We start from the raw sequence: 17,205 nt of genomic DNA, 5'->3' as shown, positions 1-17,205 counted from the left end.
AGCCCCTGTGTACCTATATTCCCTCAGATGATCTCTGTGTTGCTGTCTGTCAGGAGGCGGTGTCTCTTTGGTATCGCCAATGGTCCTCCCTTCACGAGAATAAGCTGTGATGTATTAAGCCTCTCCCAGCAACGACCTCCTCTCAGCCATTGCACTGGGAGGAGGTCATTTTAACTAGGCTGCATACAGGGCACTGCGTTTTTAGCCATCGTCATTTGCTAAGTGGTGCTACCCTACCACTTTGTACTCATTGTGCCCAAGTTTTAACTGTCCGCCACTTCCTGATGGAAAGCCCATTTTTTAACCGTTTACATTCCTGCTTGGGTTTGCCATCTGTGTTATCGGGCGTTTTAGCAAATGACGCACGGCCTGTCGACAGCGTCTTCCTTTTTATCTGCCAAAGCAATATGGCGAAGGCCATTTAATTTTTAGTTTTGGACCTCCATTTCTGTATGGTGTCTTTTTTAGCTCTTTTCCCACATGCCTGTTTTTAGCTGTCTTCTATTCTGTCAATTGGAACTCACATATAGTTGCTTAACTCCTCTCTGTGTTAATGTTCTATAGTTTTGACTTGGGCATATATGACCCCAGTTGTTTTTTCATTTTTGTGCCCTAAAGCAAAAAAAAAACCAAAACAAGTTTTGCATCATGGCAGTAAGTAGTGTAATTGAATGAAATGTGTATGCTGATGATTCTAGTGGGGGGTGGGTGGGGGGGAGGACAATAATGCAGAGTTCGGAGCTCGTACTGTTCTAATGATGGATGCTCATTCTCTCATGCTGTCTTCCATCCCACCAGTATAAACCTTTGTTCTAGGGTGTATGCAAGTTGATGATGCTGAACATTTGTTAATTGTTCTGTCATGCTTGCTTGCTTCAATGTTCTTTCATGCGCTCCAGTGTAAATGACATGTAGTGCAGGTTGCATATATACCTGGGTCTACGTATGCATGCTGAAGTCCATGGTAAATTTCAGTAAGAGGACTAACATTTTTTGTTGTCCTCTGAGCAGACAAGAAGGTATTAAGTGGATATCATTGTAATCTCATTTGTTCTATAGTCAATGGTTGTACATCGTGAATTTAGCAATACTCTTTCCTTTCCATTCAGCATCCTTTATTAATCGAGGTAAACTCATTTTTCAGCCACTTTATGGAATATATGCACCAGACCACATTCCTTTCCGATTTGCATCTGGTGGGGGTAGAGAACTTCATTTCATAGAAGAAAAGGAGGTTGAACTGAATGATGTCGTCAATTTACCCCTGCCAAAATTACCTCTGGAAGTGTCATTACGAGGTATGTCTTTTGTTTATGTTTTGCTTTATTCAAAATGATTATTGCATGTAGTTGTTTTGAATTTTCGTGGTTTTCTGCATGGACGTTAAACTGTATGCAATCAAAAATGGAAGAGAAAACACAATATATACTGGGAAAAACTGAAATCCCATTGTTAGTACCAGTATTTTGATAAATTCTTTGCAGCTCAAACAAGAAATAGCAAAATAGAACCAAAAATTACTGACTTTCTATGGTTAATGACTTCCAGAAATAAAGAAATGCGAACTGATCATGTGTTAAGATTCACAAGCAGTAACAAACCATGGAGTATTAACCACATTGCATGTTATCAGAGAAACAGAAGTGTCCCATTTGAATGAATTAGAAGCACTATTGCTGTTTTTGAGAAGATTGTTTGCTACAATTTTCATTAATGCTAATTTATTCAAAACGGGTGGTAGGAAACTAAGTCTGACCTATTCTTACTGACTCTTTATTGAAAGTGGCTGTTAATATGTCCAAGTAAACAAGGTCAGTGAAAAAGAATTACCGATACACTTTTCCATCTCCTCATTGTACAAAACTCATATAAGTCATGAGTAGACTGTGGAGTTTTAGGTCACTAAGAAAGCATTTTAGCCACCTAAAATAGGCCCTTTCAGTACCTCGTCTAGGCTATATAAAACCTGAAATAGGCCCTAAAAAGTATTCTGCAGAAAAACTAAACATAATGTAAAATGCACATTGTTGACATGTGAGCATATTATTAGTCATTAAAAATAAGGTAAATGAAAATCAGACTGATGGCAGCACTTCTCAAGGAAAGCTTATAAAATAGGATTTTCTTAGTTTTCGAAATGGGATGTTTGCTTCCACAATAGCATGACACAGGTCAAGTGCAGAGTTGGTTCTTTTTGGTGTATTCATCAGATGTCATTGTTAAACGTGTTTGCTTTAGTTTTGTTTTTAGTTCAACATTTGTCTTGTGTAATATTCCATCTCAGATAAGTGGGACTTTTTCATTCAAAACTAATAAAAGAAGGAAACGAGCTGGCCGTGCGATTAAAGGCGCTGCAGTCTGGAACCTCAAGACCGCTACGGTCGCAGGTTCGAATCCTGCCTCGGGCATGGATGTTTGTGATGTCGTTAGGTTAGTTAGGTTTAACTAGTTCTAAGTTCTAGGGGACTAATGACCTCAGCAGTTGAGTCCCATAGTGCTCAGAGCCATTTGAACCAAGGAAACGAGATGCTATATAGAATTGCATATAAAAGCATTTGATATTTTTAAAGCAACACTGCCACTTAATTTGATCAAAATAAAATTAAAAAAAGAAACATGCAATACAGTTTAGTGATTTTAGTTTTCCAACTAGCCTGTCACTGAACAGATTTTTGTCACAACTCAAAGCTTAAAAAAAGAGATCAGAACTTGGTGCATCATTTTAAAAACATTTATGCTTTGTCTTACAGGTATGGCATTTTCAAATTGTTTACCTTTCCTTTTTGTCAAAATTGAACTCTGCTACTTAAGAATTATAATCAAAGTGAACAGTTGTGTCCCAGTGTCTCATACTCTAATTTTGAACTATATTTATAAATTAATCTGCTTCACAAATGCTCTGGTGTCGAAAGATATGACAAGAAATTCGCAATTTTGAAGTGGCAGGAAAACCTAAGAAGCATAAAAACATAACAGCTAACCTCTTTGTTGCATGCTTGGCAGAATATAATTTTTCCATCTGTTGTATAGTGTGGAAACTCTGGTAGCCACAGTCTTATACAACTAGACTTTCAGCTAGCAGATTTCAGCATTTTCCTCTGTTGAACTATTTGTGCACTGAAACTAGAATGGGTTTTGAACAATGAACATCTTACACTTCATGCATCCATCACTACACTCCATACTAGTTCAATCTGGTTGTTGGACAACAAAAATTTGACAATGGCCTCACTTTTCTACAATGAGAGTGTGTGTGTAACTAAGGAGTGAGGTGAAGCTTTTTACTTCAGTTGCTACGCAGCGTTAAGTCTCCTCTGTGTTGTTGTTGTTTTTCTTTTATCTTATGTCAGTTCAAGGTCTATGAATTACTTTCTGTGTGGAAACAGGCAGTAGACCAGGGCTATATGAGCTACAGACATTTTTTTCCCAAATATCACAATTCCAAATTGGCACTAAAACCTAAGAAGCATACAAAAATAACTACTAACGTCTTTTTTGTGTGCTTGCCAGTCTTGTAAGCAAATCTAATCTTATAAAAATACAAGAATTTTAAGTTAAATTAAAGAAGTAGGTATCTTTTAGGATTTTATAGCTGAAATAAGCAAAAATAGGTGTTAATGTCGAAAAAGGCTGTTTTAGGTACTATAAAAGTGATAGTTTTGAGTTTAATTAGTCATGAAATGCGTAAATACAATTTATTTGCAACTATGAACTCGGGAAAAGAAAAAGTTTTTAACTAAAAGTCCGGGGTCTAGTCAGGAGTTTCTTTCTTATGAACCACATCAATGTACATTTCAGATGCTGGCTGGCATTAAATGTAGACTTTTCCTTGTAAATGTAGTCATATCACTGAACTCTTAACTTGCCAGTTATCCCATCCACTTGTTATAGTTCTTGTATTTCGGTGCAGAAGGTATGTTTTGGGATGCTTACTCAACTTGTTGGTGAACTACATTTTATATGGTTTATAGCAGGCCTGTTCAGGAGGCGGACAGACAAGCACAAGTGCTCATGCTCGTTCACTACCTGAGTAGTGAGTGTTCACCGCTCACAGTAAAATGAATGTGGCTGTCAGGCATCATTATATAGTGCAGGAGAAGTACAAAACTGTGCGGTGTCTTCAGCAGAGGAACGACATTGTGTTAAGTTCACTGTAGTTTTAAATGCAAGCATATATACTTAATGGTCCAGTGCTTAAAGTGGAGAGTAGCTCTTTTAATATCAATGAAAAGCACCAGTATGGTGAGGTTAGGAACTTCAAAGCAAAGGTCAGTCACACTAGCATCAATTTATAACACGTCAGTGCATGCCTAGCTGCAGTTAGATATTATGGACCTGCTGTATGACGGACAGCTGAGTGATAAGTTTAATAATAAAATAAGTCTTTTAGACTTGTAAACTATTGTCTTTAATATAAATTTCCATAGCTTCACAAGTTAGCAACTAAGATTATGTTCATATTTGGCCCTACAAATTTGTGCAAGCAACTTTTTGCAGCAGTTAAGAGAATGAAATCTACCTACAGAAGACTGACTTCAATTTAAAAGCGTGTCCTCAAATTAGCAGTGCTCAGAAAGTAGCACAAGACACTGATACTTTAGTGGAAAACAAAATAAGTAGTAGTCATTGATATGCAGTAGTGTGTAACGTATGAATAAGATAGTTACAAAAGTCAAGTGTATGTCAATATAAGCTTCATCCGAAAAAGATATTCATCATAAGGCTGCATCAGTCGTATCAAATATAGTGTTTTGTATTTAGCTGCCCCAAGTTCTTTGCACTAGAAATTTAAAAAACTCTAAGTTTCATTTCATTGCCATTTTTCATCAGTGTTGCAGTTTTAGGAAATAAATTTGCCACAACAGTCATTAGATAGCCACCGTGAAATGATACACCTCCATATAACTATTAGTGGCCATAGAATAGACTTATTAACAGTAGTTAATCGTGCTGAGTGTGACATACCTTGTTCAGATTCCTCTTCCCCTCCCCTCCTCTCCCCTCCCCACTCACCCCATCCCATACCCTCCCCCCTCCCATCACCTTCCCTCCCCTCTTCTACTGTCTCCTCCTTTCCTCTTCCCCTTCCATTACTCACTGTGAATCAGCTGGTTGCTCACTGCTGAGATGTGAGAGTGAGCCAGCTTGCATTAGCAGACCAGTGAACCGGCTTGGTTTAGAGAACAGATTTTTTAAATTGAACTCTCCACATGAGTAACCTGCCAGATACAGACTGTGAAATGTATGCATTCAACCATAAATGGACAGGTAGCATTGAAAAGTAGTTCTTAGTACTTTCTTTGAAACTCAACTTGAGCAACTGGTTTGTCAGCCCACACATAGCAAAACTATTTTAGGTCTAATGGCTGCAGACCGACCTGACTTTATTGACAGTACTTAGAAAAAAAAGAAAAAAAAGGGCTTGATCGCAAAATTCTTTATTAAGCGTTGCGCGTTTCAGAATTTCATCATCAGACAGAAGCTGTGGAATGAAGTGTACAAGAAATTAATGATAGAAAATATGTGTAAGTATGCATCTCAGTATTGTAATACAGTATAGAGAGATTTCAATTAGTATCATACTTACATAAAAATCAAGCCTTAGTAGTATAAATATTTTTGTCAGGTTTGTTTAAGAGGTGCTGACGTGGACTTAATTGCAGTGTATAGAAGTTTGTAAAGTTACTCTTTGACATGCTTTCTATGGTCATTGCTAGTGCCACCTACTGGCCTTCATTTACCTCTTTGATAGTTTAATCCCCACACTCAGTTTGGCACTAGTTCTATTTGAAAACACAGAACTGTAAAATATGCCTACACAAGATGAGATTTTTGTTGTATTCAGTCTGTGTGCTCACTTTTGTGAGCTTTGTACTAAAGTCTGATGTTTATGTAAGTACAGTACTACTTGAAATTTCTATGTGTTGCGATAATAATGCACAGAAAGGTGGTTGAGAATAATAAATTAATTAGGAATAAAGAGATGCCTCACTGAAAGCAGAAGCGCTGTGTCATTGACAGATACACAAACAAAAGTTTGCTAGCTTTCAGAATGAAATTCCTGAAATTCCTTTCTCTAGCTGTGGGAGAAATGCGCGCACGCGCGCGCACACACACACACACACACACACACACACACACACACACACACACACACCTGTCTCCCTACTTTCGAGTAGAATGAGCACAATTTAGGGAGACAGGTGTGTGTGTGTGTGTGTGTGTGTGTGTGTGTGTGTGTGTGAGAGAGAGAGAGAGAGAGAGAGAGAGAGAGAGAGATATTTCGACAAAGGCCTTGTTGGCTGAAAGATCACTTTCTGACAGTCTTTTTATTGTGCCTATCTGTGACTCAGCATCTCCGTTGTATCATGAGTAGCAACTATCCTTTTCATAATATTGTTGCTATGGAATGGGTGCCAACTGCCAAAGTGGAGGTAGTATTGCTGGTGGTTAGTAAATTTGATATGGACAGAGGTACTGATGTATCCATCTCTGAGGTGGAGGTCAACATCTAGGAAGGTGGCTTGTTGGGTTGAGTAGGACCAGGTGAAGCAAATGGGGGAGAAGTTGTTGGGGTTCTGGAGGAGTGTGGGTAGGGTGTCCTCACCTTCAATCCAGATAGCAAAGATGTCATCAATGAATCTGAACCAGGTGAGGGGTTTAGGTTTTAGGATTCTGGGTTTTTAGGAAGGTTTCCTCTAGATGGCCAGTGAATAGGTTGGCATAGGATGGTGCCACGTGGGTGCCCATACCCGTACCCCGGATTTGTTTGTAGGTAATGCCTTCAAAGAAGTAGTACGAGGGTAATCCCAAAAGTAAGGTCTCCTATTTTTTTATAAGTACATAGACCTGTTTATTTCTACAGTGGTTTACATCAGTTTACACCTTGAACATATAGCTATTTTCAACATAATCACCATTTCTATTGATGCATTTTTTGTAGACGCTGTGGCAGCTTTTGTAGATGCTGTGACAGCTCGCTGCCATGCTGTTCAGAAAGTTATGAACCTCTTCTTTCACCTCGTCGTCGGAGCTGAATCGCTTTCTGGCCAAATGTTCTTTTTCCGAGCGATGTGTGGGCGAGCGTTGTCATGGAGAATGTGTACGCCTTTGCTCAACATTCCTCTTCTCCAGTTCTGAATTGCCCATTTGAGTTTTTTCACAGTCTCACAGTACCTGTCAGCATTAATTGTGGTCCCAGCGATTCAGCTCCGATGACGAGGTGAAAGAAGAGGTTCTTTCTGAGCAGCATGGCAGCGAGCTGATATGACATGGGCATACAAAAACTGCCACAGCGTCTACAAAAATACATCTACAGAAATGGTGATTATGTCGAAAAGTAGCTAAATATTCAAGCTGTAAACTCATGTAAACCATTGTAGAAATAAACAGGTCCCTGTACTTATAAAAAAATAGGAGACCTTACTTTTGGGATTACCGTCGTAGTTGTGAGTGAGGATATAGTCGGTCATGGTGACTAAGGAGGAGGTTGTTGGTTTGGAGTCCATAGGGTGTCTGAAAAGATGGTGTTCAATAGCAGTAAGGCCATGGGCACAAGGAATGTTAGTGTAAAGGGAGGTGGCATCAATAGTGATGAGCAGGACACCATATGTGGTAGAGACAGGAACTGTAGAGAGTCGGTGGAGGAAATGGTTGGTATCTTTTATATACGAGGATAGGTTCCGGGTAATAGAGTGAAGGTGTTGGTCTACGAGAGCAGAGATTCTCTCAGGGGGGGAACAGTAAACGGACACAATGCGTCATCCAAGGTGGTTGGATTTATGGACTTTAGGAACCATGTAGAAGGTGGGAGTGCAGGTAGTGGTAGGAGTAAGTAGAGAGAGAGATGGACTCTGGGGAGAGGTTCTGGGATGGGCCTAAGCATTTGAGTAGTGACTGGAGATCCTGCTGAATTGCTGGAACGGGATCATTGTGGCAAGGTTTGTAGGTGGAAGTATCTGACAGCTGATGGAGTCCTTCCACCAGGTAATCCTTGCAGTTCAAAGCAATGGTGGTGGAGCCTTTGTCTGCAAGTGGGATTATAAGGTGGGGATCAGTTTTTAGATGGTATAAAATGCCACTGTTCACATTAGCAGTCGTATGTGAAAACCCAATCACTCACCACATGGATGAAGTGTTGAGCAGCTGAATATCGTCCTGCATCTTTCAAACATTCATTCGTCCTTCCAACACACACTTGCAGCACTCGGGCACACATGTGTAACTAAATTCTCCTGTCGCCATAGCCTTACTGGGGCAAGAGTTTGTTGAACTGAGTAGATTAAGTGAAGGTGGAAAGGTACAGAATGGTGAGACAAAGACAAAGAATTATGATTGGGGAAGAGGACTGAAATTTGAAGACAGAGAAACTCAGGGGAGTAAAACTTCCTGGTAGATTAAAACTGTGTGTCGGCGAGACTTGATCTTGGGACCTTCGCGTTTCGCGGGCAAGTGCTCTACCATCAGAGCTACCCAAGCACAACACTCAACCCGTCCTCAGTTTTAATTCCACCAGTACCTCATCTCCTACCTTCCAAACTTCACAGAAGCTCTCCTGCAGACCTTACAGAACTAGCACTCCTGGAAGAAAAGAACTTCAGAGACATAGCTTAGCCACAGCCTGGGGGATGTTCCCAGAATGAAAATTTCATTCTGCAGCAGTGTGTGTGCTGATATGAAACTTTGTGGCAGATTAAAACTGTGTGCCAGACTGAGACTCGAACTCGGGATCTTTGCCTTTCGTGGGCAAGTGGTAGAGCTCTTGCCGGTGAAAGGCGAGGGTCCCGAGTTCCGAGTCTCAGTTCGGCACCCTATTTTAATCTGCCAGGAAGTTTCATACCAGCACACACTCTGTTTTAGAGTGAAAATTTCATTCAGGGGAAGGTGCCTGGAGAATTGGGAAGGGGGAGCAGGATAGAAGGCGGCTATTACATCTACCTATAGATTGCTGGTTGAAGCTTTGTGAATATCTGTCACAAGGGATTTCGTTTTGAAAATCCTATCATATCCTCATTCTGAAACAAGTATAAAAATGTAAAGACTAAGCACCTTTGTTGTGTTTTTGACTGGTTGTTCACATAGAGGCCTTGGGAAGTTGTTGTTGTTGTTGTTGTTGTCTTCAGTCCAGAGACTGGTTTGATGCAGCTGTCCATGCTACTCTATCCTGTGCAAGCTTCTTCATTTCCCAGTACCTACTGCAACCTACATCCTTCTGAATCTGCTTAGTGTATTCATCTCTTGGTCTCCATCTATGATTTTTACCCTCCACACTGCCTTTCAATACTAAACTGGTGTGATGGCCCAGAACATGTCCTACCAACCGATCCCTTCTTCTAATCAAGTTGTGCCACAAATTTCTCTTCTCCCCAATTCTATTCAGTACCTCCTCATTAGCTGTGATCTACCCATCTAATCTTCAGCATTCTTCTGTAGCATCACATTTCGAAAGCTTCTGTTCTCTTCTTGTCTAAAATATTTATTGTCCATTTTCACTTCCATACAAATGTTTTCAGAAACGACTTCCCGACACTTAAATTTATACTCGATGCTAACAAATTTCTCTTCTTCAGAAACACGTTCCTTGCCATTGCCAGTCTACATTTTAAATCCTCTCTACTTTGACCGCCATCAGTTATTTTGCTCCCCAAAGAGCAAAACTCATTTGCTACTTTGAGTGTCTCATTTTCTAATCTAATTCTCTCAGCATCATCCAATTTGACTACATTCCATTATTGTCATTTTGCTTTTGTTGATGTTCATCTTATATCCTCCTTTCAAGACAATGTCCATTCCGTTCAACTGCTCTTCCAGGTCCTTTGCTGCCTCTGACAAAATAACAATGTCATCAGCAAACCTCAAAGTTTTTATTTCTTCTCCATTGACTTTAATTCCTACTCCGAATTTTTCTTTTGTTTCCTTTACTGCTTGCTCAATATACAGATTGAATAACATCGGGGATAGGCTAAAACCCTGTCTCACTCCCTTCCCAACCACTGCTTCCCTTTCATGCCCCTCGACTTTTATAACTGCCATCTGGTTTCTCTACAAATTGGAAATAGCTTTTTGCTCCTTATCTTTGGCCCCTGCCACCTTCAGAATTTAAAAGAGAGTAATCCAATCAACATTGTCAAAAGCTTTCTCTAAGTCTACAAATGCTAGAAACGCAGGTTTCCCTTTTCTTAATCTATCTTCTAAGATAAGTCGTAGGGTCAGTATTGCCTCACGTGTTCCAACATTTCTACGGAATCCAAATTGATCTTCCCCGAGGTCGGCTTCTACCAGTTTTCCCATTCGTCTGTAAAGAATTCCTGTTAGTATTTTGCAGCTGTGACTTATTAAACTGATAGTTCGGTAATTTCCACATATTGCAACACCTGCTTTGTTTGAATTATTATATTCTTCTTGAAGCCTGAGGGTATTTTGCCTGTCTCATACATCTTGCTCACCAGATGGTAGAGTTTTGTCAGGGCTGGCTTTCCCAAGGCTATCAGTAGTTCTAATGGAATGTTGTCTACTCCCGGGACCTTGTTTTGACTTAGGTCTTTCAGTGCTGTGTCAAACTCTTCACGCAGTATTGTATCTCCCATTTCGTCTTCATCTACGTCCTCTTCCGTTTTTCCACAATATTGCCCTCAAGTACATCGCTCTTGTATAGACCCTCTATATACACCTTCCACTTGTCTTTTTCTTCGTTGCTTAAAATTGGGTTTCCATCCTGTCAATATCATTTTTGAGACATTTGTATTCCTTATTGCCTGCTTCATTTACTGAATTTTTATATTTTCTCCTTTCATCAATTAAATTCAATATTTCTTCTGTTACCCAAGGATTTCTACTAGTCCTCGTCTTTTTACCTACTTGATACTCTGCTGCCTTCACTATTTCATGTCTCATAGCTACCCATTCTTCTTCTGCTGTATTTCTCTCCCCCATTCTTGTCAATCGCTCCCTTATGCTGTCCCTGAAACTCTCTACAACCTTTGGTTATTTCAGTTTATCCAGGTCCCATCTCCTTAAATTCCTACCTCTTTGCAGTTTCATCAGTTTTAATCTACAGTTCATAACCTATAGATTGTGGTCAGAGTCCACACCTGCTCTGGAAATGTCTTACAATTTAAAACCTGGTTCCTAAAACTGTTTTACCTTTATATAATCTATCTGAAACCTTCCAGTATCTTCGGGCCTCTTCCTTGTATATAACATTCTTTCATGATTCTTGAACCAAGTGTTAAGTATGATGAAGTTATGCCCTGTTCAAAATTCTACCAGGCAGCTTCCTCTTTCATTTCTTACCCCCATTCCAAATTCACCTGCTACTTTTCCTTCTCTTCCTTTTCATATTCTCGAATTCCAGTCACCCACGACTATTACATTTTTGTCTCCCATCACTACCTGAATAATTTCTTTTATCTCATCATACATTTGATCAATCTCTTCATCATCTGCGGAGCTAGTTGGCATATAAACTTGTACAGCTGTGGTAGGGGTTGGCTTCGTATCTATCTTGGCTACAATAATGCATTCACTATGCTGTTTGTAGTAGCTTACCCACACACTATTTTCTTTATTCATTATTAAACCTACTCCTGCATTACTCCTATTTGATTTTTTATTTACAATCCTGTATTCACATGACCAGTAGTCTTGTTCCTCCTGCCACCGAACTTCACTAATTCTCACTATATCTAACTTTAAACTATCCATTTCCCTTTTTAAATTTTCTAACCTACGTGTCCAATTAAGAGATCTGACGTTACACACTCCGATAAGTAGAACGCCAGTTTTCTTTCTCCTGATAACAACACCTTCCTGAGTAGTCCCTGCCCGGAGATCTGAGTGGGGGACTATTTTACCTCCAGAATATTTTATCCAAGAGAATGTCATCGTCGTTTAGCCATACAGTAAAGCTGCATGGCCTCGGGAAAAGTTACGGCTGTAGTTTCCCCTTGCTTTCAGTTGTTCTCAGTACCAGCACAGCAAGGCCATTTTGGGCCAGATCAGTCAGTCATCCAGACTGTAGCCCCTGCAACTACTGATAAGGCTGTTGCCCCTCTTCAGGAACCAATCGTTTGTCTGGCCTCTCAACAGATAACCCTCCATTGTGGTTGCACCTACGGAACAACTATCTGTATTGCCGAGGCACGCAAGCTTCCCCACCAATGGCAAGGACCATGGTTCATGGAAGGGGGGCATGTATCCACAACAAATTGACTTGCCTTTACCTAAGATGGTTCCATTCGAATAGGCCCCATTACTTCAGCTGTCTTTGTAGCAATCAGTTTGCATTAGTTTACAATACATTTTGTGCATTTAGCAGTGATTTGTATATGTGATCTGGTTTTTACCATGGTACGTCCTAATGGAATGGAAGCAGGAGATTGGAATTGGAAATCATAATTGTAGCTATGCACCAGGACAGATATTCTAGTAGACAATAACAACAAAAGTTGGATTAGTCCAATCTGCAGTGGTGTATGCATTGCAGTGGTTCAAGTAATCTTGTGCCAAAGCTAATGTTCCACTATCAGGAAGACCCACAAGTAGCATCATACAGGAAGATCAGCAGAGTAAACGTCAGAGGACTTCTACTGCACCTGAAATTCACAAAGTAGTAAATACATGTGAGCTCCCCCAATCTCTGTCTCAATTGTGCATTGCCATCTTTGTGAACAGGGTTTAAAGGGGCTCATCTTGAAGGCAAATCCTTTATTGTGCAAACAGAGTAAGGGGAAAAGACTGCAGTAGCCCAGCAACATAAAAACTGGATGCACAGCAATGGTTCATGGTGTTATTCATAGACAAATCTAAGTTTGAATTATTCGGTAGCAATTTTTGAATGTCTGTTCATTGATCTTGTGCAGAAAACATGAAGAGTTAGTATATGATGCCAGTGGTGAAGTACGGTAGAGGATCAGTCATGGTGTTGGTATGTTTTGCAGGTGATAAAGCCAACGATCTAAGAAGAATTGTAAACAATGCAGTTCCATCTGACAAAAGACTTACACATCGTGAGTTTGTTCTGCAGCAGAAAAATGAACCCAACCATGCTTCTGACTTGTGCAGAGGGTGTCAGTAGGAAAGAGAAACGTGAGAAACAGAAGAACACGGCTTTGATACTTTGAAGAGGCTAAAATCTAACGCATATTATATTAAACTTCAGGATAGAGAAAATATTTATTTTGTGGGTCTATTTAGTTTGTACAATGTGTTTCGGCATTGAAATAAAGATTTAGTTTTTATTATGGGTGGTGGAGAACTTTTCACTTATAGTGTATACTCCGCAAACTACTGTATGGTGCATGGCAGGGGATACCTTGTACCACTGTTAGTCATTTCTTTTCCTGTTCCACTCGAACAGAATGAGGAAAAAACAACGATTTACACACCTCCGTATGAGTCCTGATTTCTCTTACCCTGGCTTTGCAGTCCTTGCACAAAATGTACATTGGCAGCAGTAAAGTCATTCTACAGTCAGATGCCAATACCTATTCACTAAATTTTGTCAATAGTGTTTCATGAAAAGAACATCCTGTTCCCTCCAGGGATTCCCACTTGAGTTCATGAAGCATCCCCGTAATACTCACATGTTGATCGAATCTACCAATAACAAATCTAGCAGCATGCCTATGAATTACTTCATTGTCATCCTTGAATCTGATCTCGTGTGGATCCCAAACACTCAAGTAGGTCTCAAAAATTGGTTGTTCTGGTGCACTCATTTATAGATGAGCTACACTTTCTTAAAATTCTCCCAACAAACTTTAGTCGACCATTTGCCATCCTTACTGCCGTCCTTATGTACTCATTCCATTTTATAACACTTTGCAACGTTATGCCCAGATATGTAAGCAACATGACTGTGTCATGCAGAACAGCACTGATACTGTATTTGAATGTTGCAGGATAGTTTTTCCTACTCATCTGTATTAAGTTAAGATTTTTCTGCGTTAGAGCAAGCTTTCATTCATACGCTTTCCTGCATATTACATCATCATCAGCAAGTAGCCTCAGATTGCTACTCACCCTACCCATCAGATCATTTATGTATGTAGAGAACAAGAGCAGTCCTGCTGCACTTCCCCGAGACACTCCTGATAATTCTGTTGTCTCTGACTAACACTCACTATGGACATATCTGGAACCATGTCTGTGTGCTTGGACCATTGTTAATAGGCAGTTGGGGGGGGGGGGGGGGAGGGGGCATTGTCTTAAACACTTTCCAGAAATCAAGGAATATGGAATCTGACTATTGCCCTTCATCCATGGTTCGCAGGGTATCACGAGAAAAGAACAAGCTGAAACACAGTATGGAGGAAGATGCATAGACCAATGAAGGTGAATAGTTAAATAAGTCGCAAACCATAGAACACTGCTTATCACATTAAATTTCACATCATTGTATTTCTAGACTGTAAGGCCATATCTTATGGTATGTAGCTAATTCGTAGTATTCTACAGTTGGTGAACTGTAGTCACTGCAAAATGACAAGTGTATTACAGGAGTGTACGTGGATAGAACAGCATAAAATAGAGTGATTTCTGTGTGCCAAGAGTCTGGCCTTACCGCAGTGGTAACACATCTTCCCGTCAGATCTTCGAAGTTGACCACTGTTGGGCTGGGCTAGACCTTGGATGGGTGACCATCCAGTTTGCCGAGTCCTGTTGGCAAGCGGGTTGCACTCAGCCCTTGTGAGGCAAACTGAGGAGTTAGTTGATTGAGAAGTAATGGCTTTGGCCCCAGAAACTGACATTATGGCTGGGAGACCAGTGTGCTGTCCACAAGCGCCTCCATATCTACTTCCAGTGATGGCTGTGGGCCTTCATGGCCTGTTTGGACAGAGTTTAGTTTTTCAAGAGTCTGACCAAAGATAATATTCATCATGAAATACGTCTCATATTTAGTGATAACTGTATTTCACGGGAAGCTATGTTCGACTGAAAACAGGAGTTCAAGAAAGAATCATGAACAGTGAGCATTCCTGACCACCCTGCGGAATTTCCCAGCTGGAACCACTTTGCAACTTATGGAAATAATGATCCGTAAATATCTCTGTATGACAATGAACGACAAGGGGGCTGCCTTGGATTGGTCTTATACAATTGCATGCATCATAATACATAAGGGATGGAATTGTCATACAGTTTGTGAACTTTGGTTCCCCACCAGTTGACTCCAGAGTTGAAATAGAAGAGGTTCGACATTTCTATGCAATTTCTCATGTGTTACAGGGAAGAATGAGACAATTTCTTTACATTTAGTTGTAGTCATAGGATGATCACTACCATCCTGATCGAAAGTGATCCTCCATGGAAAGGTAACATATTGAAATTCCAGCCTTATGGTAAACTGCAGGGTGGTGATTCTTCAGGGAAGCCTGGAATTCTCAGGAAATTACATTTTACCTGGAAAAATCAGGGAATTTCATAAAATCTCAGGGAATTCTGTGTTTTTAACCTGGCATTGAAATTGAATTTTATTGAGTTTTATAAACCACAAATTTTAAAATATGTAATATTTCAAAATGTGTTAATTATATGAATATTATTCCATATAAAATATCAGTGTTTAAAAACTGCAGTTAAACTACTGCTGAGAGGAAACAAAAGTCATAACTGCAGCATTCTGCTCCCCCCCCACCCCCCCCCACCCCACCCCCTCCCCCCCTGCTCATCAATAATTTAAAATCAGGAGCTTCTTGACACTATCTTCTTCCTCGTGACACTATCTTCTTCCTCACACCTGGAATTATCAGTTTTTTCCAACATTTGAGTAACCACCCTGAACTGAACTTTGACAAGCCATTTGCTGTGAACTACATGGACTCCTGGCAGTGTTTCTTGACTTCCGCAAGGCGTTCAATACAGTCCCCCCACAGTCGTTTAATGAACAAAGTAAGAGCATATGGACTATCAGACCAATTGTGTGATTGGAATGAAGAGTTCCTATATTACAGAACGCAGCATGTCATTCTCAATGGAAGTAAGAGTGATTTCAGGTGTGCCGCAGGGGAGTGTCATAGAACCGTTGCTATTCACAATATACATAAATGACCTTGTGGATGACATCAGAAGTTCACTGGGTTTTTTGCAGATGATGCAGTGGTGTATTGAGAGGTTGTAACAATGGAAAATTGTACTGAAATGCAGGAGGATCTGCAGCGAATTGACGCATGGTGCAAGGAATGGCAATTGAATCTCAATGTAGACAAGTGTAATGTGCTGCGAATGCATAGATAGATAGATCCCTTATCATTTAGCTACAAAATAGCAGGTCAGCAACTGGAAGCAGTTAATTCCATAAATTATCTGGGAGTGATTTAAAATGGAATGATCATATAAAGTTGATCATTGGTAAAGCAGATGCCAGACTGAGATTCATTGGAAGAATCCTAAGGAAATGCAATCCGAAAACAAAGGAAGTAGGTTACAGTACGCTTGTTCGCCCACTGCTCGAATACTGCTCAGCAGTGTGGGATCCGTACCAGGTAGGGTTGATAGAAGAGATAGAGAATATCCAACGGAGAGCAGCGCGCTTCATTACAGGATCATTTAGTAATCGCGAAAGCATTACGGAGATGATAGATAAACTCCAGTGGAAGACTCTGCAGGAGAGACGCTCAGTAGCTCGGTATGGGCTTTTGTTAAAGTTTCGAGAACATACCTTCACCGAAGAGTCGAGCAGTATATTGCTCCTTCCTACATATATCTCGCAAAGAGACCATGAGGATAAAATCAGAGAGATTAGAGCCCACACAGAAGTATACAGACAATCCTTCTTTCCACGAACAATACGAGACTGGAATAGAAGGGAGAACCGATAGAGGTACTCAAGGTACCCTTCGCCACACACCATCAGGTGGCTTGCAGAGTATGGATGTAGATTTAGATGTAGATCTGATTCTTCTGGATGAAAAACCAGTCATCGCTCAGCAAGGGGGGGGGGGGGGGGGGAAGAGGTTACTAGACATGTTTAGTTGGGGATTCTTGAAACACCTTCCATACATCCTTGATAGAACCCAGTGATTTTCGTCAGTTGGATCCCCTTAAAAATCATCTGGGTGGAGAGCATTTTAATAACAGGCCGTAGCCTGAGAGGGCATTCGGATGCGACAGGGCCACATGAACTCCTTGTTGCAAGCATTGAAGCCCTTATCAAATAATTGAACATGCATTTAAATATAATATAGTGAATAAATTAAGAAGTAA

The 17,205-nt window shown here is 40.3% G+C and overlaps 1 protein-coding gene across 3 annotated transcripts in view; it reads left to right on the top strand.

Annotated features, from left to right (window-relative positions):
• LOC124798691 (transcription initiation factor TFIID subunit 6) overlaps positions 1–17,205 on the top strand; it is a 137,776-nt gene that overhangs the window by 21,469 nt on the left and 99,102 nt on the right. For all 3 annotated transcript variants that reach the window (XM_047262199.1, XM_047262198.1, XM_047262197.1), the window contains one exon: positions 1,145–1,298. In XM_047262199.1, the coding sequence (XP_047118155.1) occupies positions 1,145–1,298 (154 nt within the window). The remainder of the gene's footprint in view (positions 1–1,144; positions 1,299–17,205) is intronic.

Source organism: Schistocerca piceifrons, chromosome 5, assembly GCF_021461385.2.
Source record: "Schistocerca piceifrons isolate TAMUIC-IGC-003096 chromosome 5, iqSchPice1.1, whole genome shotgun sequence".
NCBI lineage: Eukaryota > Metazoa > Arthropoda > Insecta > Orthoptera > Acrididae > Schistocerca > Schistocerca piceifrons.
This window is presented reverse-complemented; position numbering and strand designations above follow the sequence as displayed.